At 37.0% G+C, this 18,331-nt stretch overlaps 4 protein-coding genes across 4 annotated transcripts; all 4 read right to left on the bottom strand.

Annotated features, from left to right (window-relative positions):
- Positions 1–8,894: 8,894 nt before the first annotated feature.
- K444DRAFT_617200 (uncharacterized protein) lies at positions 8,895–9,816 on the bottom strand. The gene has a single exon (XM_024881072.1). The coding sequence runs from the start codon at positions 9,682–9,684 to the stop codon at positions 9,136–9,138; it is 549 nt and encodes a 182-aa protein (XP_024732397.1). The 5' UTR covers positions 9,685–9,816; the 3' UTR covers positions 8,895–9,135.
- A 374-nt stretch (positions 9,817–10,190) lies between these two features.
- K444DRAFT_695748 (uncharacterized protein) lies at positions 10,191–10,858 on the bottom strand (the record flags this gene model as incomplete). The annotated part of the gene is made up of 1 exon (XM_024887889.1): positions 10,191–10,858. The coding sequence occupies one exon, from the start codon at positions 10,856–10,858 to the stop codon at positions 10,259–10,261; it is 600 nt and encodes a 199-aa protein (XP_024732396.1). The 3' UTR covers positions 10,191–10,258.
- A 545-nt stretch (positions 10,859–11,403) lies between these two features.
- On the bottom strand, positions 11,404–11,934 carry K444DRAFT_633625 (uncharacterized protein; the record flags this gene model as incomplete). Its single annotated transcript, XM_024883637.1, has 1 exon — positions 11,404–11,934. The coding sequence occupies one exon, from the start codon at positions 11,932–11,934 to the stop codon at positions 11,404–11,406; it is 531 nt and encodes a 176-aa protein (XP_024732395.1).
- A 979-nt stretch (positions 11,935–12,913) lies between these two features.
- On the bottom strand, positions 12,914–13,992 carry K444DRAFT_666718 (uncharacterized protein). The gene is made up of 2 exons (XM_024887211.1): positions 13,963–13,992; positions 12,914–13,908 (listed from the first exon to the last, which is right to left on the bottom strand). Exon 2 carries the CDS (start codon positions 13,897–13,899, stop codon positions 13,060–13,062), a length of 840 nt encoding a protein of 279 aa, XP_024732394.1. The 5' UTR covers positions 13,900–13,908; positions 13,963–13,992; the 3' UTR covers positions 12,914–13,059.
- Positions 13,993–18,331: the final 4,339 nt, after the last annotated feature.

Below are 18,331 nucleotides of genomic sequence, written 5' to 3'. Positions count from 1 at the left end.
CTAGTCAAAAGCTAATAAATAACTTATAATTGAGATGAGGTAGCTAAGAAAAGAAGTTAATAGGTGAACTAAATAACTAGACTCATTACTATATAATGCCCTCTATTTATAAAGTACTAACTTTATATTAAAGTATATATATTACTATCTCTTTAAGTTTCGCTAAGGCCGGTATTATTGGGATTTCCTAGATACTTAGTTTATAGTAGCTTTTCTTACTAGAAAGAGGGAAGTCATTATTACTATTATAACTTCTCCTTATATAATAAACTTGGATAAAAGGCAGGCCTTCCGTAGAGACAAGAAAGGTCATTTAATAAAAGGTAAAGTAAAAAGAGGGTATAGAAATACTTATATATAATAGTTAAAATAAAATATAAGATTAGGAAATGGGAATACTTAATTACGTGAGCCTTAGTAATTTAATATTAATTTTAGATAAAAACTTTATTTCGAATTACTATTAGTAATAATACTCTATAGCCTCTTATTAAGAAAATATCGAGGGCCAAATATCCTTTATAAAAGAGCCCGTCCGCCCATTAATATAGCCTATTTAATTAATAACTATTCTAGGTTATACCTGGAAATTTTCTTAAAAACAATTCTAGCTTACTATTTTGTGCCTAAATAAATCCGGTACTGCCAGAAACATTCTGTAATCGAGTAATTATAAATGAAAACCTATAGGTAGAGCTAGTGTAATTAGGCTGAGAATTATTTAATATTTTAGTATTATAAACAAGAGTAGTAGTCTATTTCTTATACTTACCTAGTTAGTAAGACTTGGGAAGAGCTAATATTTATTGTTATTATATTAACTTACTCTACTAGCCTATAGAAGTAAGTGTACCTGTTTCTATTAAAGTCTTCCTAGTTAGAGAACTCTCTATTAGGGAACTATTAAGTTTCGGAACTACTTAGTAGGCTTTAAGTTTAGTGGCTATTACATACTAACTACTAAGAAAATTCGTAACCTTATTATTTCATATAGTATCCTGAAATATATAGTCAAGTAATTCTATTATTTCTCTATATCTCTCTATTTTAAATATAAGGGCTTCCTAATATACTTAATAGTCTAGTTACTTTCTATTAAGTGTTTCCTAGCTAGTAGCTAGAGATACTATATACTTAGTAAGTAAAGATTAGTACTAGTAAATAGTTATTTAAGTATTATATAGATTCTTCTCTAGCCTTCGAGTATAGTTTTTTACTACTTCTACTCTCAAGTAGAAGTCTTATAAGAAATCCCATGTTAACCTTCCTTTATATATCTTATAATAAGTAGTAATTACCTGGAATTAGTTAATAGCTAGCTTTATATATATAAATAAAAGCGCTTATATAATGAATTTACTAAGATATTAAAAAGGGGTTTTTTTGCTTAAAGTAGTAAACTAGGTAATAAATCTGAAATTCCTCCTATTCTCTAAGTAGTGCTTCTTATAAACAGAATTCGGATTACTTTCTATATATATACTTCCCTAGTAATTACTCGATTTCCTCAACTCGCATTTTGGTTAATTATCTATTAGTACCACCTTATAGGGCTATAGTTAACCTATCCACAAAGTGCAGTTATAATAATAAAGTTAATAATTACTCTATAAATTAACCGCTAGCTAGCTATTAAGGGTTATTATATATTAAGTGAAAGCAATTATATAATTTAAATATATATTTCTATAGATCGCATACCTATATTTAATATATTATATTTTGAATGCCCTAGCCCTTGCTATCTCCTCTTATAGGTATAGACTCTAGTATATTTAATTAAAACGAGCTTGGTCTTTAACTCGTAAAATAGTTTATATATTATTATAATACAAGTTTATCTTTCTTTATATATTTTAGTTTCAAAATACTATTTGCCCCAAGTATTGTGGGCCATAGTAGTACTAAGCATAAGTCTTTGTAATATCCGGGCATTTGGGAGTTAGCTATATAGTATTAAGCATCTGTAACGAGAGGATAAAGTAGGAGGAAGAAACCTAACTCGGGCAAACTCTAGTCATATTATACCTAACTAAATATTAGTATCTTGCTATATATAAGAAACAGGATCTCCTATAGGCAGGGGAATATAGGTCTATTAAGATTCTTGAGGTGATTTCGCGGGCTTTATTAGAAGTCTAATACTAACTATTAATATAATTAGCTTTATAAAGATAGAATAAAGTATTATATGAACCTCTCTATTAATTTAGTAGTCCCAGATCTCTCAAATTCGCTAGTATTACTAGAAGTCTAATATTAGCTATACTTATAATTAGCTCAAGAGAAATAGAGAGAGTTACTATACTAATATTTCGGTTTACCTAACAGGCCCAGAGATCTCAATTTTATTCTTACTATAATAGAAGATCTTTTCCGATTATTACTCTGGTTATTCTTATTAAAAGCATCTGTGAGCTCCTCGAGTATAGCCCTTGGCAGCTTATATCGGGTACTAATTAGTATTAAGTACTTAATATCCTTCCAGGCGAGTCATTAATTAGACATGGCTGGCTTGAACTGTGGCGTCTAACCCGGAGCGAGGTTCGTGGACTGAATATATAATCGAGAGAAGAACCCGGGGTCAGACTATACTAAAGAAGCTCTACCTTAGGGTTTCTAGCCTGCCGCTAGGGATTCGCCAATAGGGGTACTAGTGGGGGAGGGAGCTTGGTTAGGCACAAGAAACCCCCTATTCCGACTTTGGTAGTTGGCCATATAGTAACTTCTTGCGTGGTTCTTTAGTAGCTCAGGGGGTTGGCCACCGCTAACAAAATCATCCCAAAGTCTAACGGAAGTTCGTAATAGTAGAATCCAAGACCCCTGCACGTGTATCTGGCGGGGCTTGCTCTATAGAGGTTAGACCATCTGTTATCGGATGGCGTTACCTTTAGCGAGTTACGTTCACTAAACCTCTCTTTCGCAAAGCCTCCAAACTTCAACGCCACAGCTAAACCTTATATTTAGGTCTTGCGTACACAGTAATAATACCGCATTAATCGCAAATAACGCCATAAAGAACTCTACGAGTAATAATACCTGGGATGAGATTTTGAACGGCATGGCATCTGCAATTAACATTCAAATAGCTCACTCGGATTTTAATCTCTAGGACCAAATACTCTTCTCGAATACGGGCACGCTAAATAGGGCCACGGACCCGCATTCCCTAGCAAACCCTAACGACAGCATTATCGTGATACCTCAGAGCGGCCAAACCCCCGCCGCAAATAACCAAAAGCCATTACCGAATCCAGATAACGAGCCTTTTCCGACAAGTCAGCCTGCTCCGCAAATTCACATGTTATCCCTCGAGGACTTGAACGTAATTCAAGACACCAGGAAGATCATGAAACTCCAAGATACGTGAGTTACTGCACTATTCTTTTAATGCTTACTAATAGATAGTAGGTTACAAGAAGTGAAAAGGTACTCTAGCCTCCCAAGCCGGGGCCAACGACTAACTATACCAGGGAGCTAGTAATAGTAAAGGGGCAATATCAGATAATATAGTCGGAGTTATATATAGTAAGATCTAATCATATGAAGCTTTTGCGCTAGTTAATGAATATGGGTAAGGCTATGAGAGCGCTCGGGAAATAAATTGCGGAAAATACAGGAGCGAATATCGTGGCTCTGGATAGGTTATCTATAAAGGAGATAGGTTAGTGGGTAGACGCGGGTTCTGAATTTTGAAATTTAAGATATATAGAACGGACACATCCTTATTCTTCTTTCTAATACGGATATATAATTCCTCAACCTACCTAGTATAAGAATGTGAGGTCAGAGAAAGCTTCTGAGGCAAGCAAGCTCTCCAGCCGCTAATCAAAACCCATATTAGTATTTCAGTCAGTTACTATTATTATAGGATGCTATTTACTGCGGTAGAGGCGGGTAGAGGCATTGCGGATAGCTAGTAGAAAGTAAAGGTAATGATTTCGGCCCTACCTTGGATGGCCAATATTAAGGTCACGCTAGTAATAACGCACCGGTGCGGTTGACTTAAATTAGCAGTCGTACCTCCAAGAGGTCCGGATTAATCTAAGGGCCAATAACGGGATAAATCCCGAATTATTAAATGCTACCCGAAAGTTTAGCGCCTTCTAATAGACCCACTAGTAGTAATAACACCTGAAGTTGAGGGCACTACCGGCAGTAACCGATCCCGAACCCGCCCTAGAGTTTAGTGCCTCCTAGATAAACCCACTAGTAGTAATAATACCTGAAGTTGAGGGCCACCTATTAATAATCGTACTAATATTATATAGAATATTTAATATCCAAAACCAAAATACAAAAATAGTCAAGATTAAAATATTTTCTTCTCTTTATTTCTAACCTAAGCAGAGCTCAAATCCTTATAGTAGCTAATCCATCTCTCCAAGATATGGTTTACCACAATAATAGTTCCTATAACCTCAGACTATGGGCAAAGCAACAAGTTTTATGAATAGAAGCGTTATTAAAGCAAGAGGTACTCTATAAGCTATAGAGCATTATGGAAGGATATAGTTACTCGTGGCATTATATTAATAATTTACTACAAGCCCGGTTTAATAATAGTAGTCTTAAATTTTTACTCGTAAATAGAGATATTTTATTTAAATAGAATAATCTCTATAATAAAAAGCGAGTATAGAAGAAAAGGGGGCATTTATTAGTTAATATTACAAAGTTTAATATGGATTACTTAATTAACCTCAAGATACTACTAGTTCAAGCAGGGCTTAGTACTAAAGATAGGCTGCCGTTTTAGTTCCACTAAGAGCATACTAATATAATAGTACTACGTCTCATTATTAGTAATATAAATAAACCAGATGTCTTAATAGTAGACCTATAGGTAGGCCCCAAAGGTCTTAGAAATCATATGACTTTAAGGTTTCTTACTAATAATAATACTTTACTATTAGAGTCAGAAGATAATAACTATATTAATAAGTATAAAGAAGAAACCAAAGATAAGGATATTAAACGCAAGGGTATAAAGATTATGGATTTTGAAAAAGGCCTTAATAGAGACGAATCCAATAAAAAGTAAGCAGAAAATAAGGATATTAAAGGTTTAGATAATAATAATAAAGATCTAGGCAAAGACAAGTCTAATAAAGAGGAAAGTTAAGCTTCTAATAATAATTCTAATTAGTTAAATAAAGTAGAAACTAAAAATAAGGATATTATAGATCTGGGTATGCAAATTATAAATATAGATAATAAAAGTGAAATCTCGGACTTAGAGCTCTAAATACTAGAGTAGGAATAATTACTTAGATATTATTTATATTAGTAGGAAACTCAAATTTTATGAAATTTTAGCTAGATACTAAAACTTACTTTAATTAGAGCTACCTAATATTATTTATCTAAATACAAACCCAAATAGTAATATAATAAATAATATATAACCCATACCTATATATATTATTAAAAAATTACTAGAAGAGTAATTATTCCCAGTAGCTTGAAATTTACTACTATTCCTAATTTTATAATTACTAGATAAGTTATTAAAAGATATAAGATCCGGATAGCCTAGTAATTATTAGGATATAAGATCCGGATAATATAATAACCGCTATATTTATAATATAGATAGACTTACTCGTTTAATAATTTAAGATTAAATATTCTTTTAGAAAGCTATCCTAACTTCTTTCCTTTAGACTATAGTTCGCCTATAGATTCGTTTTATTATTATTTTTATTCTTATTTACTTATATTATTACTTATAATCATAAATAATAGCATTAATAATATCTTTAATTAGGTTACGGGAAAAGCACAGAAGGCTTAGGGCAAGTTATTAGGCACTTTTTTGGTATTCCTTATAATATTAGGAGTAATTCTTGGATTAGGGATTATGGTATATTTATTTCTAAAATAGAAATTTTCCGGGTACTAGTAAATAATATAATTTATTTTAAAGAGAATTATACTAATAAATAACTACTAATAAGTATATTAAATTCCGGATTCGAAATAGAAACTAACTTTATTATATATACGAATACTTTTCTCACTAATACCGGATCCTAATTTAAAATATATATCTGGATTCGAAAACTACTTCTTTAACTAATATATATAGATTATACTAAGGATTTTCGCTTTACTCGGGCTAATAATACTACTAATTCTTCTTTTATTAAATATTATTAATAGCAGGAACTAACTTGGAGGTATTAGAGAACTAGATTACTTAAGCTTTTTAAATATTAGTCTCTTATATATAGGTAAATACTAGGCTTACCTAGTACTTATAATATTTGCTATTATTATAGTCTGTTATAGTATCTAAGGAGAGCTCCGGGACTATACTAGACTTTAGGGCAGCTTCAGGTAAGATAGTTATAGAAAAGTATACTTCTTTCTTATCTCGAGATCCGAGAAATAACTCTCTATTAATATAATTAAGTAATAGTTTCATAATATATATAGAGGCATATATGAGGTAATAATAAATCGGGATTTTTCTAACTTATATGCAAAACTATACTAATAAAATACATTAATAAGGAAGTTAAAGACTACTAAGACTATCTTTATAAAGAAAGTAAATTAATAAAAAAGAATTAGTTAAAAAGTTAGAGATAATAATAATAGTAGTACTACTTTACTATCTTAGATAAAGTACCTATATTAAAAGAACTGCCTATTTATATGCCTCCCGCTTTTCCTATAGCTTCCGGCTATATTATTTATTAGGCCTCAGGTTAATTTAATCTATTATTTACGGGCAGAAATTACTTAATATAATCTCGAGATTAAGTAGTATTAACTTTATCTAAATAAGTTTCCTCCTATAAACTCTGCTTTTATTTATTTTAATAGAATACTCTTAATACTACTTATTACTCTAGTACTTAAAGCACGAGTTCCCCCTACCTAAACGCTTAAATAGGAAACTATAGCTAATAATATAATATGGCATAATATCTCAATTAGCTAGTAGTAGTAATATATTCAAATAGCTATTATTTATTTCTTTATTACCTTCCTTATACTTGGCTTTATATTTCCTATTATAATTATAGGATTACTTTCTCAGATTAAGTACTTAATTAATATAGTTTCATGGCTATAGTAAATAGATTCACTCCCAAGTTAATTAATAGCAGTTATTTAAGGAGTTTTACTTCCCGTAATACTAGCCCTAATTACTATTATAGTCTCAGAAGCATTATGCCTGCTCGCAAATATATAAGGACATTATTCGCGTCGAGTTATTAAGAACTATATTTAGATCTACTACTATATATTCTTATTTATATAGGTATTTCTTACTATTTCCCTATTAGCTAGCATTATAATTATTATTAGAGATCTGGCAAATAAGATTACCTTAACCCTAGTAATCCTAGCTCAGAATTTACTAAAGGCATATAATTACTTCTTTTCTTATATCCTAATTAATATATTCACGACTATTACTTTAACTCTCGTAGAAGTTAACGAGCTCCTAGCCCTATTTATTCTTTCCCCTATATTTAATAAAACCGCCAGATAAAAGTAAATAAGAGGACGGGCTTTAGGGCTATATAAATAGGGAACCTTTATACTAGTACTTATAAATACTATATATATAGGTTTGTTCTTTAGTTTATAGTCGAGGTATATAACTAATATAGCCTTTAGGCCTTATCTATTTAGTAATTACTTCTTTTATTCTAATCTTTAGTACTATTTACTTTAGAGCACTTTGGCTATTATATTAGTCCTATTTACTAAAACTCATGGAACTTAATCTCGAACCCAGCGGCCTATTTTACCCTATCGTAATACGCTAGCTATTTATAAGGGTTTATTTCATGGAATTATGCTTGGCCGGTCTATTCTTTCTTATATATAACGCAGATAGCAAAGCCGCATATACTATGCAAGAAATAATTATAATATTTACTATGGTATTTACTACATTATTTCACTATAGCCTAAATCATGGACATAGGCTATAATAGCTACCGTTTGCAAAGATTATCAAGCAAGCGGATCAAATCGATAATAGAGGTAAGGCTTTATTAGACCAAGATCTAGAAAAAAAGGCTAAAGATATAAGTAGTTTGGCCCAACCAAGCAAATCCTGTTTAAGATAAGGCTCTGACTTCAGCTCGTCCCTTCCTCTAGATTCCCAAGAACGAGCTAGGCATTACTAATAATGAGATTAGCTATATGAGGAAAACTTATGATAGTATCTGGATTAGTAATAAAGAAGTATCTCTTGATGAGCGAGGCAAGCTGAAAGTTTGGGGGAAGCTTCCAGGCTCTTCCGGATAGAGACTGTTAATCCTTGTCGTGAAGTCAAATAGTGGAGGGAAGAGGATATCTTTTTATTTAGAGAAGGTTCAAAAAAGGAATAGTTCTGTGTAAATCTAGAAAACATGAAATCAGAATGATGCTATATGTGCTTGGGTCGCCACCACCAGACACTTAGCCTTTATAACGCCAGCGAGACCTGGATCACCTACGAGTCCAAACAAACGGACCATATTTCCCTTACTATTGGATGTACGCCGAAAATACTTAGCTGTGAGCGCCCGTAGGCAAAACCAAGAAGAGGACGAGCTCTTCCTACCGCGAGGTACTCGATGCCGATGGCTGCGACGTGACGCAGAAAGCGGGAATCGACAAGTTCTTGGCTGAACGTGTCGTAAAATAACTTTGCCTGTCTATCTGCTTGACGTAGACTCGCAGCTCTGCTACATTGCGTAAGTTCTGAACTTTTCCTTATTTTGACTCGCATAGGTTTTGCTGACCGAGTGTGATAGACCAGCGTCCGGCTAGAGCTCCACAGAGCCCAGCAGAAGCACCCTCGCCCACCGCACCATCCGCACTTCGTCCCGCCCTTAGGGCATATATACAATCATGGAGGGAGCACTTTCTCCCGTATATGAACGGTTATCAGGGGAGAAGAAGGAAGAAAGGGCGGAAATCTTCGGAAGTGAACGATAGAGAAGCTTAGAGAGCCTATAGCAAGGAAGGATAGAAAGTAAAGATTTGACAATGGCTTAACGACGTCATCTGTGATGTTTGCCCTCACTGATCATCGTCCCTGCTACCTCCACAAACTATCTCGGCTCGCACAACTCGCACTACACAACCTTTAAAGTGGGACATAAGCTCCGTCCAGGGTTTCTAATGCCGCCAGGGATCGGGCATAGGTTCTGGCTCAAGAAACATAACTTTCTCTGGATACTTGATTGCTAACATCCTCTCCATTCCTCCTCCGGCGACAAAGATGAGTTCCCTAAGTTTACTGAGATGTGAAGTGACAATATTGATAACTGCCTCCTCGCGCTCCTCTTCCGAGGTTATTTCAACCGCAAGAGACTCGATCTTCTCTGTGATTCCAGGGTATAAGCTAGTAAATTGCTTACACATCCGAGGGCTGGTAGCGAGATGGAGAGTGTCGTAAGCGAAATTAATATATATCGGCTTATCGTTGAGATCAAAAATACTCTCAAAAACTTTGAGGCCTACTTCTCGAGAAGCTCGGCATATGTGAAGTACCAGTGGAGGAGGAGCACCACGGAAGAAGAAGACACCATTCAGATAATGCAGTTGGATAATTCGAGGGCCTGGGAGAGCGCACGTCCAGATCTGTAATTGGAGTTCGATGGAGAGGTCTTGAAAGGACGTAGGCGTTGAGCCATCTCGGGTTATTGTGGTAGCTGACATCGTCATTATAAATGTACGCCGAGATAACTTGCAGCGCTCGTACGCAGTTGGCAATAAAGTGAATTAGATGTCTATAAGAAAGGTAGAGGGCTAGCGATAACGATTTGCGAAGTAGGTGCTAAGGGAGGGCGTTTTGATCGTGTACGTTGGAGAAGGTGGATAGGAGAGGAGCATTCGGTGGGCAGAAGTGCAGTATTTATGCCGCAACAACGCTGGCCCTGGTCCGACCAGGCAGCTCCGACGCGGCCGCTCCAAGGACAGCGCAGGGCTATCACCGGTTTGAGGCATCCACCGCATCTACCCACCTATCTCCGGGAAAGTGGATCCACGAATTCTAAATGGTTACTTCGCAGTTACAGGATAAATATCCTAAAATATCTCTCGTATTCCAAGCCACGATGGGTCCCACCTATCGATGTGCCGTATCGAGCGGGTTGTGCTATATAGGGGACACGGGTATTAAGGCTGTATTACGGTGTTGCAAAACCTGTTTTTGAGTAATACTATTCCAACATCAACATACATGTAACTTCAAACTCAAAAGAATGTCTTGGAACCAATTCCTCGTCCAGCTCATCTATCAGTTCTTGAAAACTGGCGTCAACATGTGCCACTTCGTCCATTGGCCATCTATGGCCACTGTCTCGATCATATCCATAAGCGCCCCCTCCATAATGATTGCTTTGCTAGAGGCCACTTCTTCAACCTCTTTGTCTGATAGACCAAGGATCAAGCTTCCAGAAGTCCTGTTAATGATCTGATCCACATGATTAGCCTCATACCAGAAATCCAGTTCGCCGCGACACTCGGCACAGACAGTCAATAGGCCCATCAAGGGTGTACTTGTCTTTAATGCCTTGTTTTTGTACTTGAACCAAGCTAACAGAGCGTTAATGGATCCATGAATGCCCTTGCCAATAATCACTCCCTGCCATCCTCTCTCGTGCTTGAATTTGCAATTCTGGTGGTTGACACAATAGACTTCGACCTTCGCATTGGTCTCAAACCACATTGAGCATGGGAAAGTCGACCAAAATATAGAGCGCTTGTGTTTTGCTGTTGTGATAGCGAGGTCAAGCTTTGATCGGGCGGGGATTGACTGATCCTTTTCGCAAAGATGGTGACCGTCAGGGAGTAGTAATTCCTTTGATGCGGTCGGAACATGCGGTAGTGCTGCCATTGCAACGAAGTTGACTGTTTGAGGGTTCGGAGAAGATATGTGAGAGGAACTAACTTTCTTTTGGCAGCGTTAGAAGTGGGCCTTTATTTATAGCTAAGCAAGAGTAGGGCAGTTCGTAGCCTCTAACCTTTTCGCTTGCAAATTGCGGGGCAGCACAAAATTGGTAGTCATGGTAATTCATTTATTATTCGTCTTAGTTCGAGCCCGCAAAATATTAATGGAGAGACCACCTTATTACGTCATATGATTTATGAGAATGGATAGAGAGAAATGACCTTTATAGCGATAACTGGCGAATGAATTATTTTGTATTCAAGAGCCGTTTGGAGGACTTGGTGGTCGCAGCTAGTTGAGCTTCCGCAGGTCACTAATTTGCCTGCACTAACTCGAGATATGTTTTCTAGCAAAGATGACCAAGTGTGCTATATTTAGCAAACTCTACTTGCTAGGCTTTCCTAAAAAAGGAAGGTATTCCCGCTCTATTCGCTCTGAATTAATGGCTCATAGTCTTCATTATTACTATTATCTTCCTTAGTACCTTCCTCTTAATCACTTTTATTATCTTTATTGTCTTCTCCATTTTCATTCCCCTCACAATCATTTCCCTTGCTATAATTAATATATACGTAGTACCCCATACGAACATCCTTATTACCGCTCTCCCATGAAAGGCTATGGTCAAATTCATTATTGAACTTAATACCAGGTGAGTAATAATGCCATTCTCTCAGATTATCCCAATCAATCGCCTGACCTGGAGTATCTACAAGCTTGACGATAATATCCCCGTCAATAACGGCCTTGTCGATGTCCAGAAAGAGTTTCTGTACTATTGTATTTGGTGGGAGCTTTCCGCTGGTATTATAATTAACGAAATCTTTCCAAGGACCTTTATTATAAACCGCTTTATCCCGGAAGTAGTAAGTTTGTATACTAACGGAAGGATCTATGACAAGGTCTGCAGGGCGAATGCGGCGATCTTTACCATTGACACCGAATTTGTACTTAATAGCTTCGTTAACAAGACGTACCAATCGATTCTCAACGGTTCTAATGGTTTCGGATAAGGCTGCCATATCGGTCGGGGTTTGGGCGGTTTAGGTGGTTTAGGCGCAGCAGAGTAGATTTCGTTTTATTCTGACTAATGGCGAACTTCGGGCAACGCTCATATCATATAACTGAGTACTGCGGTTTGGGCTGCTGAATTCAGCTGGTTTGGTCGCTGTTATACGCAGCTTCGGCCGCTCGCTAAACCCTGCCTGTAGCGCACTTGCCTCCCTAAAATTGCTGGTTGTCATCATCCTGACCATCCAAGTCTTCAATCCAGGCCAGAAACGGCTCCCCATCAATCATGGCAGGCCTTATATAATTTCTTTTGACTTGTGATCTTCAAACTATCTTGCTGATTGCATCTGGGCTGGTTCAACATATAATAAGGTCAAGTGACTCTTTGGGAAGATCAGTGGGCAAACCGAGATGGAGATTCATGTATCGCCAATGTCTAGTGGCATCCGGAGACTCACGCATTTCAGTAAGGCAGCATTGGCGTTGGCACCTAAAACTGTGCTGGCAAACAGAGCAAAAGGATCAACTTGGTAGGGGTCATATGGGGCGGGAAGACATGCTGTGACGGAGTTGTGCCATGGGAGAACGCCACCAAGCCAATACAGAGCTCATTTAAGGGGTTATTAACGAAACCACACCAGTAGAATATGCTATTTCCGGAGTTGGGAGAACGAAGAATTCTCTATCGGCAACCTCGTTCCCGGGAACGAAGATGAGGGTGGAGATGGATGTATTGGTGGAGTATGGCAGCACTATTTCTCTTCCATTTCCCATCCATCTTCAACCTTTATAAACTTTAAACCTCTACCTCTCAGTTCCCACCGAAGTCTATTATTATCGATGCTAAATTGGCGGCGAACCTCTTTCCAGCAAAGCAATTCGCTATTAATAACTGCAGGCGCGAAGTATGCGTCTTAGAGTGAGAACCCGGCTACTCTGGGCAATACTACAGGACCCATCATTTGGAAAAGGCATTTGTAGTGAAGAAAGGGGACATATTCGATTACTGGAAAGGTGCCGGATTCTAATCTAGCACTACAGGGATTAAATACAAAGAGGGAAAAGATCACGGGGTTGAACTATGGAACAAAAATCACCCCATGGATCCAAACAAGGAGAGATTATATTTTACACTGTCAGGGTAACCTCATTAGACTAGAGGGGGACCCAGGGTGCCGTTTCTCCCGCCACTGACAGTATTCACAATAACATCCTAAAGTCCAAGTATGGTTCCAAAGCAACTCCCAACAGGTAATCCTTCCGATTCTCGTCTCGGGAATGACTCGTGTCCAGCCCCGATCCGAACTTGTATCTCTCGTCATCCTTTCCTTCATGACTTGTTGGATATGCTCTTCTACTAGCTTCCACGTGACAACAAGTAATGGATCTCCACGGTTTGCCTTGATCACCTCAACCATACGGGCTTCGTCATCCTCAGGCCTGAGTTTCGTTTCTAGGAGCACTGCGTGGCTTGCCTTCCCCAGTATGTCCTCGCTAGATGACATGTCTGTTAGATATATGCGTTCCAGCCGATAAATGTGATGAAATATATCTGCCAAGCGATCTGGCAACTCTTCTAGCCAGAGAGGGTAGGCTACACGACGAACTTTATCAAGACCATTTTCAAACTGCTTGAGGAAGAACTGTAGATGGCTTGCTGTTATGAAATGTTCCGAAAACCAAAGCGTGTCGATAGACGGGTTGAAGTAAACGAGGACCGGATTTTGAGGAGTGCCCCATCGCCTGAGATTTTGGCCGAAGTTTCTTATGACCTCACGACGAGACTCTCGACACGCTCTCAAGAGACCTTTTAGATGACTCGTCGTATTCTGATAAGAATCTGATCTGAAGTTTGGCATAGCCCAAATATAGTAAATAAACCGAGCATCAACGACTTGCGGATCAGTGGCTGCTTGATGCCATATTTGGAGGCGGATCTCGGTCGGAAAGCGGTCAAATTTTGCGAAGTTGGCCATTATGTCTGCCTAGAAGCGTCAATATAACTCTCACAGAAATTTTATTGAACTGTGTGGACGAACCTAGACAAACAGATGCCGTTTCGATCTGTTGTTATAAACCTAAAGAGTCAAAAAGGCACAACGGGAATTGAAATCCAAGAACTTGAGAAGGAGAGGGTATGGCCGGGTGAGAAGGAGAGGACATCATCCCCTTTTATACTTTTCCGGCCAACTTAGTATGTGGTATGTCACTATCCTTTGAGTCATACGGCAATTTTCTCGGGCGAAATATGTTGCCACAAGCGCGTTACTGGACTTGATGGAAATATTTCCAGGGACCCTGAGAAGGTACAGCCCCAGAGTTGCAGATACGAGGCCAAGCTGAAGACAGCCCTTCGAGGAACCACCGCTCATTCATGGATGCCAAGACGGGCTCGCTGCACTAGGCGGCCGCTCACCGTCCCGGCAACACGCCATTACGGACTACGCGTCTCTGACCCAACACAGCAGTTGGGTTCACCTACCCCTGGTAGTTACTCTCGGAGATTATTCTCTTGGAGGGTATCTATGCTCAGAGCTGAGATCACAATGAGAAGAAGCATGATGATCCTGGGCCTGCCTGTTTTGGGATAGCCGCCATGTCTTAGTCAAACTCTCGGTTTGCGTAGCCGGCAAATTTGTTTATTGCAATATGGGTTCATCTGAGCTTTGCTTTCTCGGTGGATTCACATGAATAGGCTAAAAAGGAGAAATATTTGAGATAATATAATCCTCGTATTCCAGATATACTTTAATCAGATTTAGAGATAATATTTCAGCAAGTTAATTCTTTTATACTCGAGAGCTAGCTATTCCAGTAACTCCATCTTTACCCTATCTTAATTAGCTTCTTAGACATGTCTTCTACGCAAGACGACTCCTTCCTAATCTTCGAGAGTTTAATAGCATGAATAGTAGCCGAAGCGCCCCACGCCAGGTAACTAAAGATAAAGAAAGCTCTATTAGCGCCTCTTGTAATATACAAGTTCCCGGAAAAGATTATAGCCAAAATAATAATAGTAATACTACTAGCCATATATAGAAGAAAAATAACAAATTCAATAGCAAAGAGAGTAATACAAGGTAAAGATACTTATTACTCTTAGTTTATAACTCATATTAAGTTAAGAAACGAGGGCTAATTATATATAAAGTATAATACTAGTCTAATATACTAACTCATAAGAAGAGCAAAACAGGATATAAAGATTAAAAAGATAATCAAAATTAATAAGTATTACCAGTATACCACTAGTTCTTATTAATAAAACTTGGTTTAGAGAAATAAGATTTTTAAGTAAATATACCGAGAATCGAGAAAACAAGAACAATAAGAGAGAAAAAAATTTATAAGGCTCGAAACAGAAATTAAGATTTAAAAGCCATATTTCTTTAGTAAAAAACCACGAAAGAAATAAAAAAATGGTTTTATTAAAGAGAAGTTTTTAAATCTATAGGTCAAGTATGGGGTATTCTGGTTCAGAATTCTAGGGAGCGTAATTACGCCCTTATAACTATTAAAGATTAATTGCCTTTTATTTAGTAGGGATAAATAGTCATCTCAGTTCGTAAATAATCCCATCTAAATAATCTTAATACCCTATTATTTCGTGAGGCTATTAGAAGGCATATTAATAATAGTTGTCTTTTATTACCTAATAACGCCCCACTTGCCATAGCAGTTTATCCCGACTATTATTTTCTAGATAGCTAATAAATAACGAGTAGCAAATTACCTTCCAAATATCTCTCTCTTAATCTATATAACTTCTCTATATATACCTATTACCTGAGGATCTGGTTTATATTTCAGACCATTACTAGATACTTGATTTAATACGAAGCCTTCTAGTATTTGGGACTTGTATAACTTTAATGGCCACCCTTGCCCTTATATAGTTAAACTCTATAAGCAAAGTTCTGCCTGCATATACTATAATCTAGCCCCATAATCCATTATTTTTAAAATACTAAGTAAATAGGTTTAATATATAACTAACTTAAATTTTATGCCTATAACAAAAACGGTCTATATAAATCAAACTCTAGGTTATAGTCTTAAACTATACATGAGTATAACCTATATAGTCAGGGAGTCCCTAAGTATACTTCTATATAAATACTTTTGGAAAATTTCTAAGATTAATAGTAACCAAAAATATTACCGGGAAATTCTGCTACTAGCTACTACGAAATAGAACTAATATAGTTTTAATTACGGTAATTATTAGGCTTATTCTTGCTATACTAGCTCTATTTCTATAACTACTATTAAGAATAAAGAGTAAGTAACCCGGAATAGATAACTAGACTATTATTATTATAATAATATACTAGTAATTAAAGAGAAATAACCAAATAGCTTACTATAATATAGGGATTCATAATCCCGCTCTCTATAATAGCCATTATTCATATATCGAAATTTATCTTTCTGCAAGTTCATAATTACTAATATACTACCTAATTACGGGTTATGGGCTTGGGAAAAACATTTAGTCTATACTATTCAAAAATATTATATATATTCTTTATATAAATTAATAACTAAATTAGTAATATAATTTTCCTAAAAGCATATAAATATACTACTTTAATAAGGTACTATATCTTAAAAGTCTAATAATAATACGGGTCTTAATACTATGCCTCTATCTTCGAATATTCCCCCAGAGAATATTTAAAAGAATAATATACGCTATTATAGTAGTAGATATTCTCTATAGTACGGCTTTTATACTTACTTTATTATTTTAATATATTCCGGTCTATATTACTTAGACAAGATAGGATAGTACGGGTCTAGCTAAGTATATTAATATAAATATAGTTAGGTAAATAAGCACCGCTATTAATATTATTTTAGATACTATTACTATTATTCTTCTATTACTAGAGTTAACTAGGCTCGTAATATTATGGAAATAAAGAATTCATATCTTAGTAATATTTGGCCTCGGATTTTTATAAGTTTAAGAAGCAAAGTTATAAGGCCTATACCTAATCTAGGGACTATTAGAGTTACTATTATTAGCATACTATGGCTTATGTTACTTATTAAGTTTGCAAATACTCAGAACATATTATATGAGTCTCTATTATACTATTAATATATAAAGACTAATTACCGGAAGCAGAGAACTACGTTCCTATAGGGTATTAGAGCACTATTAAGGTTTATATTAGTATTATTTACGCATGTTTACTAATACTACCTTTCCTATTTCGGAGGAAAATACTAGCTATAAGACAAAATAGCCTGGCTATATTACTAGAACTAGTTATTCGAACTACTCGCAACCCGAAGAATCGTAATTCGGACATCCTGCCACTTCTAAAGGTAGTGAGCGTACATGAGCAGAGAGTTAATCATTAATATTAATTCTCTTGATTAGCACGCTATCAATAGAATATTCAAACATAGGAATAGGAAAGATTTGTTTCTTGCAACCCTGCTCGTCCCCGTTATGTCATGTGATTTCGTCACCTGATAGCTCCACAATTAAGCTCATCTTTTGTTGCACATCGCAATGAGATGTGGCTGGAATGAACACCGTGTGATGTGCCGTACAATGGCTGGTGGGCCCAAGTCCAATTGGTGTTGTTTATTGGGTTTTCCTTGCTTCTTCCTGCATCCTGTCGTAGCTACCCCTCTTTTTGGCATTCGTGGGAAATGGAGGAGACTTGCTCAGTTCAGCGTATATATATTGGAGAGGATGTGCCTTATTTGGTTGAGTTGGGATCTTCTCCTTTGAGGGCATTTTGGAGTTTCATGAGAAAACTTCCCTTTATACGTTGACTGAAAGTGTACTAGCCCCAGCCCCGGCCAAGCTACTGGCGGGGGTACAGGCGGATTGGTTGGAAGTTGAAGAAGCAAGTATATTTAGGGCTGTTGCACATCGCAGCTTTGTACTTTTGTGTAGGCAGTATTACGAGAATATACATTTGCGGTGCTCAGCTCGCTAAGTCGATTAAGCTCATGAATCGTCCGAGCAAGCCGGCCATCGTCCAAGGGCCTCGAGTACAGCTTAGTGTTCCCATTCATATGTTGTAAATCCGTGGGAAATTCATCAAATCGGGGCTATGTGGCATTGTGAATTTGAAGGAGATCTCTTTGTAGAATTGAGATTCCGTTGTTGATGCAAGTCATCCCCGATAATTTGCTTTATGTGCAGATGCCAGGGGAAGGGCTGGAAGCTTGCTCGGCTATTTGTTTCCAGAGCAGGAGTAATAGCATCCCGCGTGAGGAGACACCGATAGCTGTTCGAAAGAACGGCACCTCATCGTGGAAGCAGAAAGGGGCTGTGAAGCGAGACCTGCGACTTACAACAAAGGTGGACATCCTTGAAAAGATAGGGCGCCTCGCGGTTGCCTTGCCTCGCTGATGATTGGTCCGTGGTGTAGTTCAGTT

The sequence above is a fragment of the Hyaloscypha bicolor genome (assembly GCF_002865645.1).
Source record: "Hyaloscypha bicolor E unplaced genomic scaffold K444scaffold_125, whole genome shotgun sequence".
In the NCBI taxonomy this organism is placed as follows: Eukaryota; Fungi; Ascomycota; class Leotiomycetes; order Helotiales; family Hyaloscyphaceae; genus Hyaloscypha; species Hyaloscypha bicolor.
Note: the sequence above shows the minus strand (reverse complement) of the source record. Positions and strands in the feature narration are given on the sequence as shown.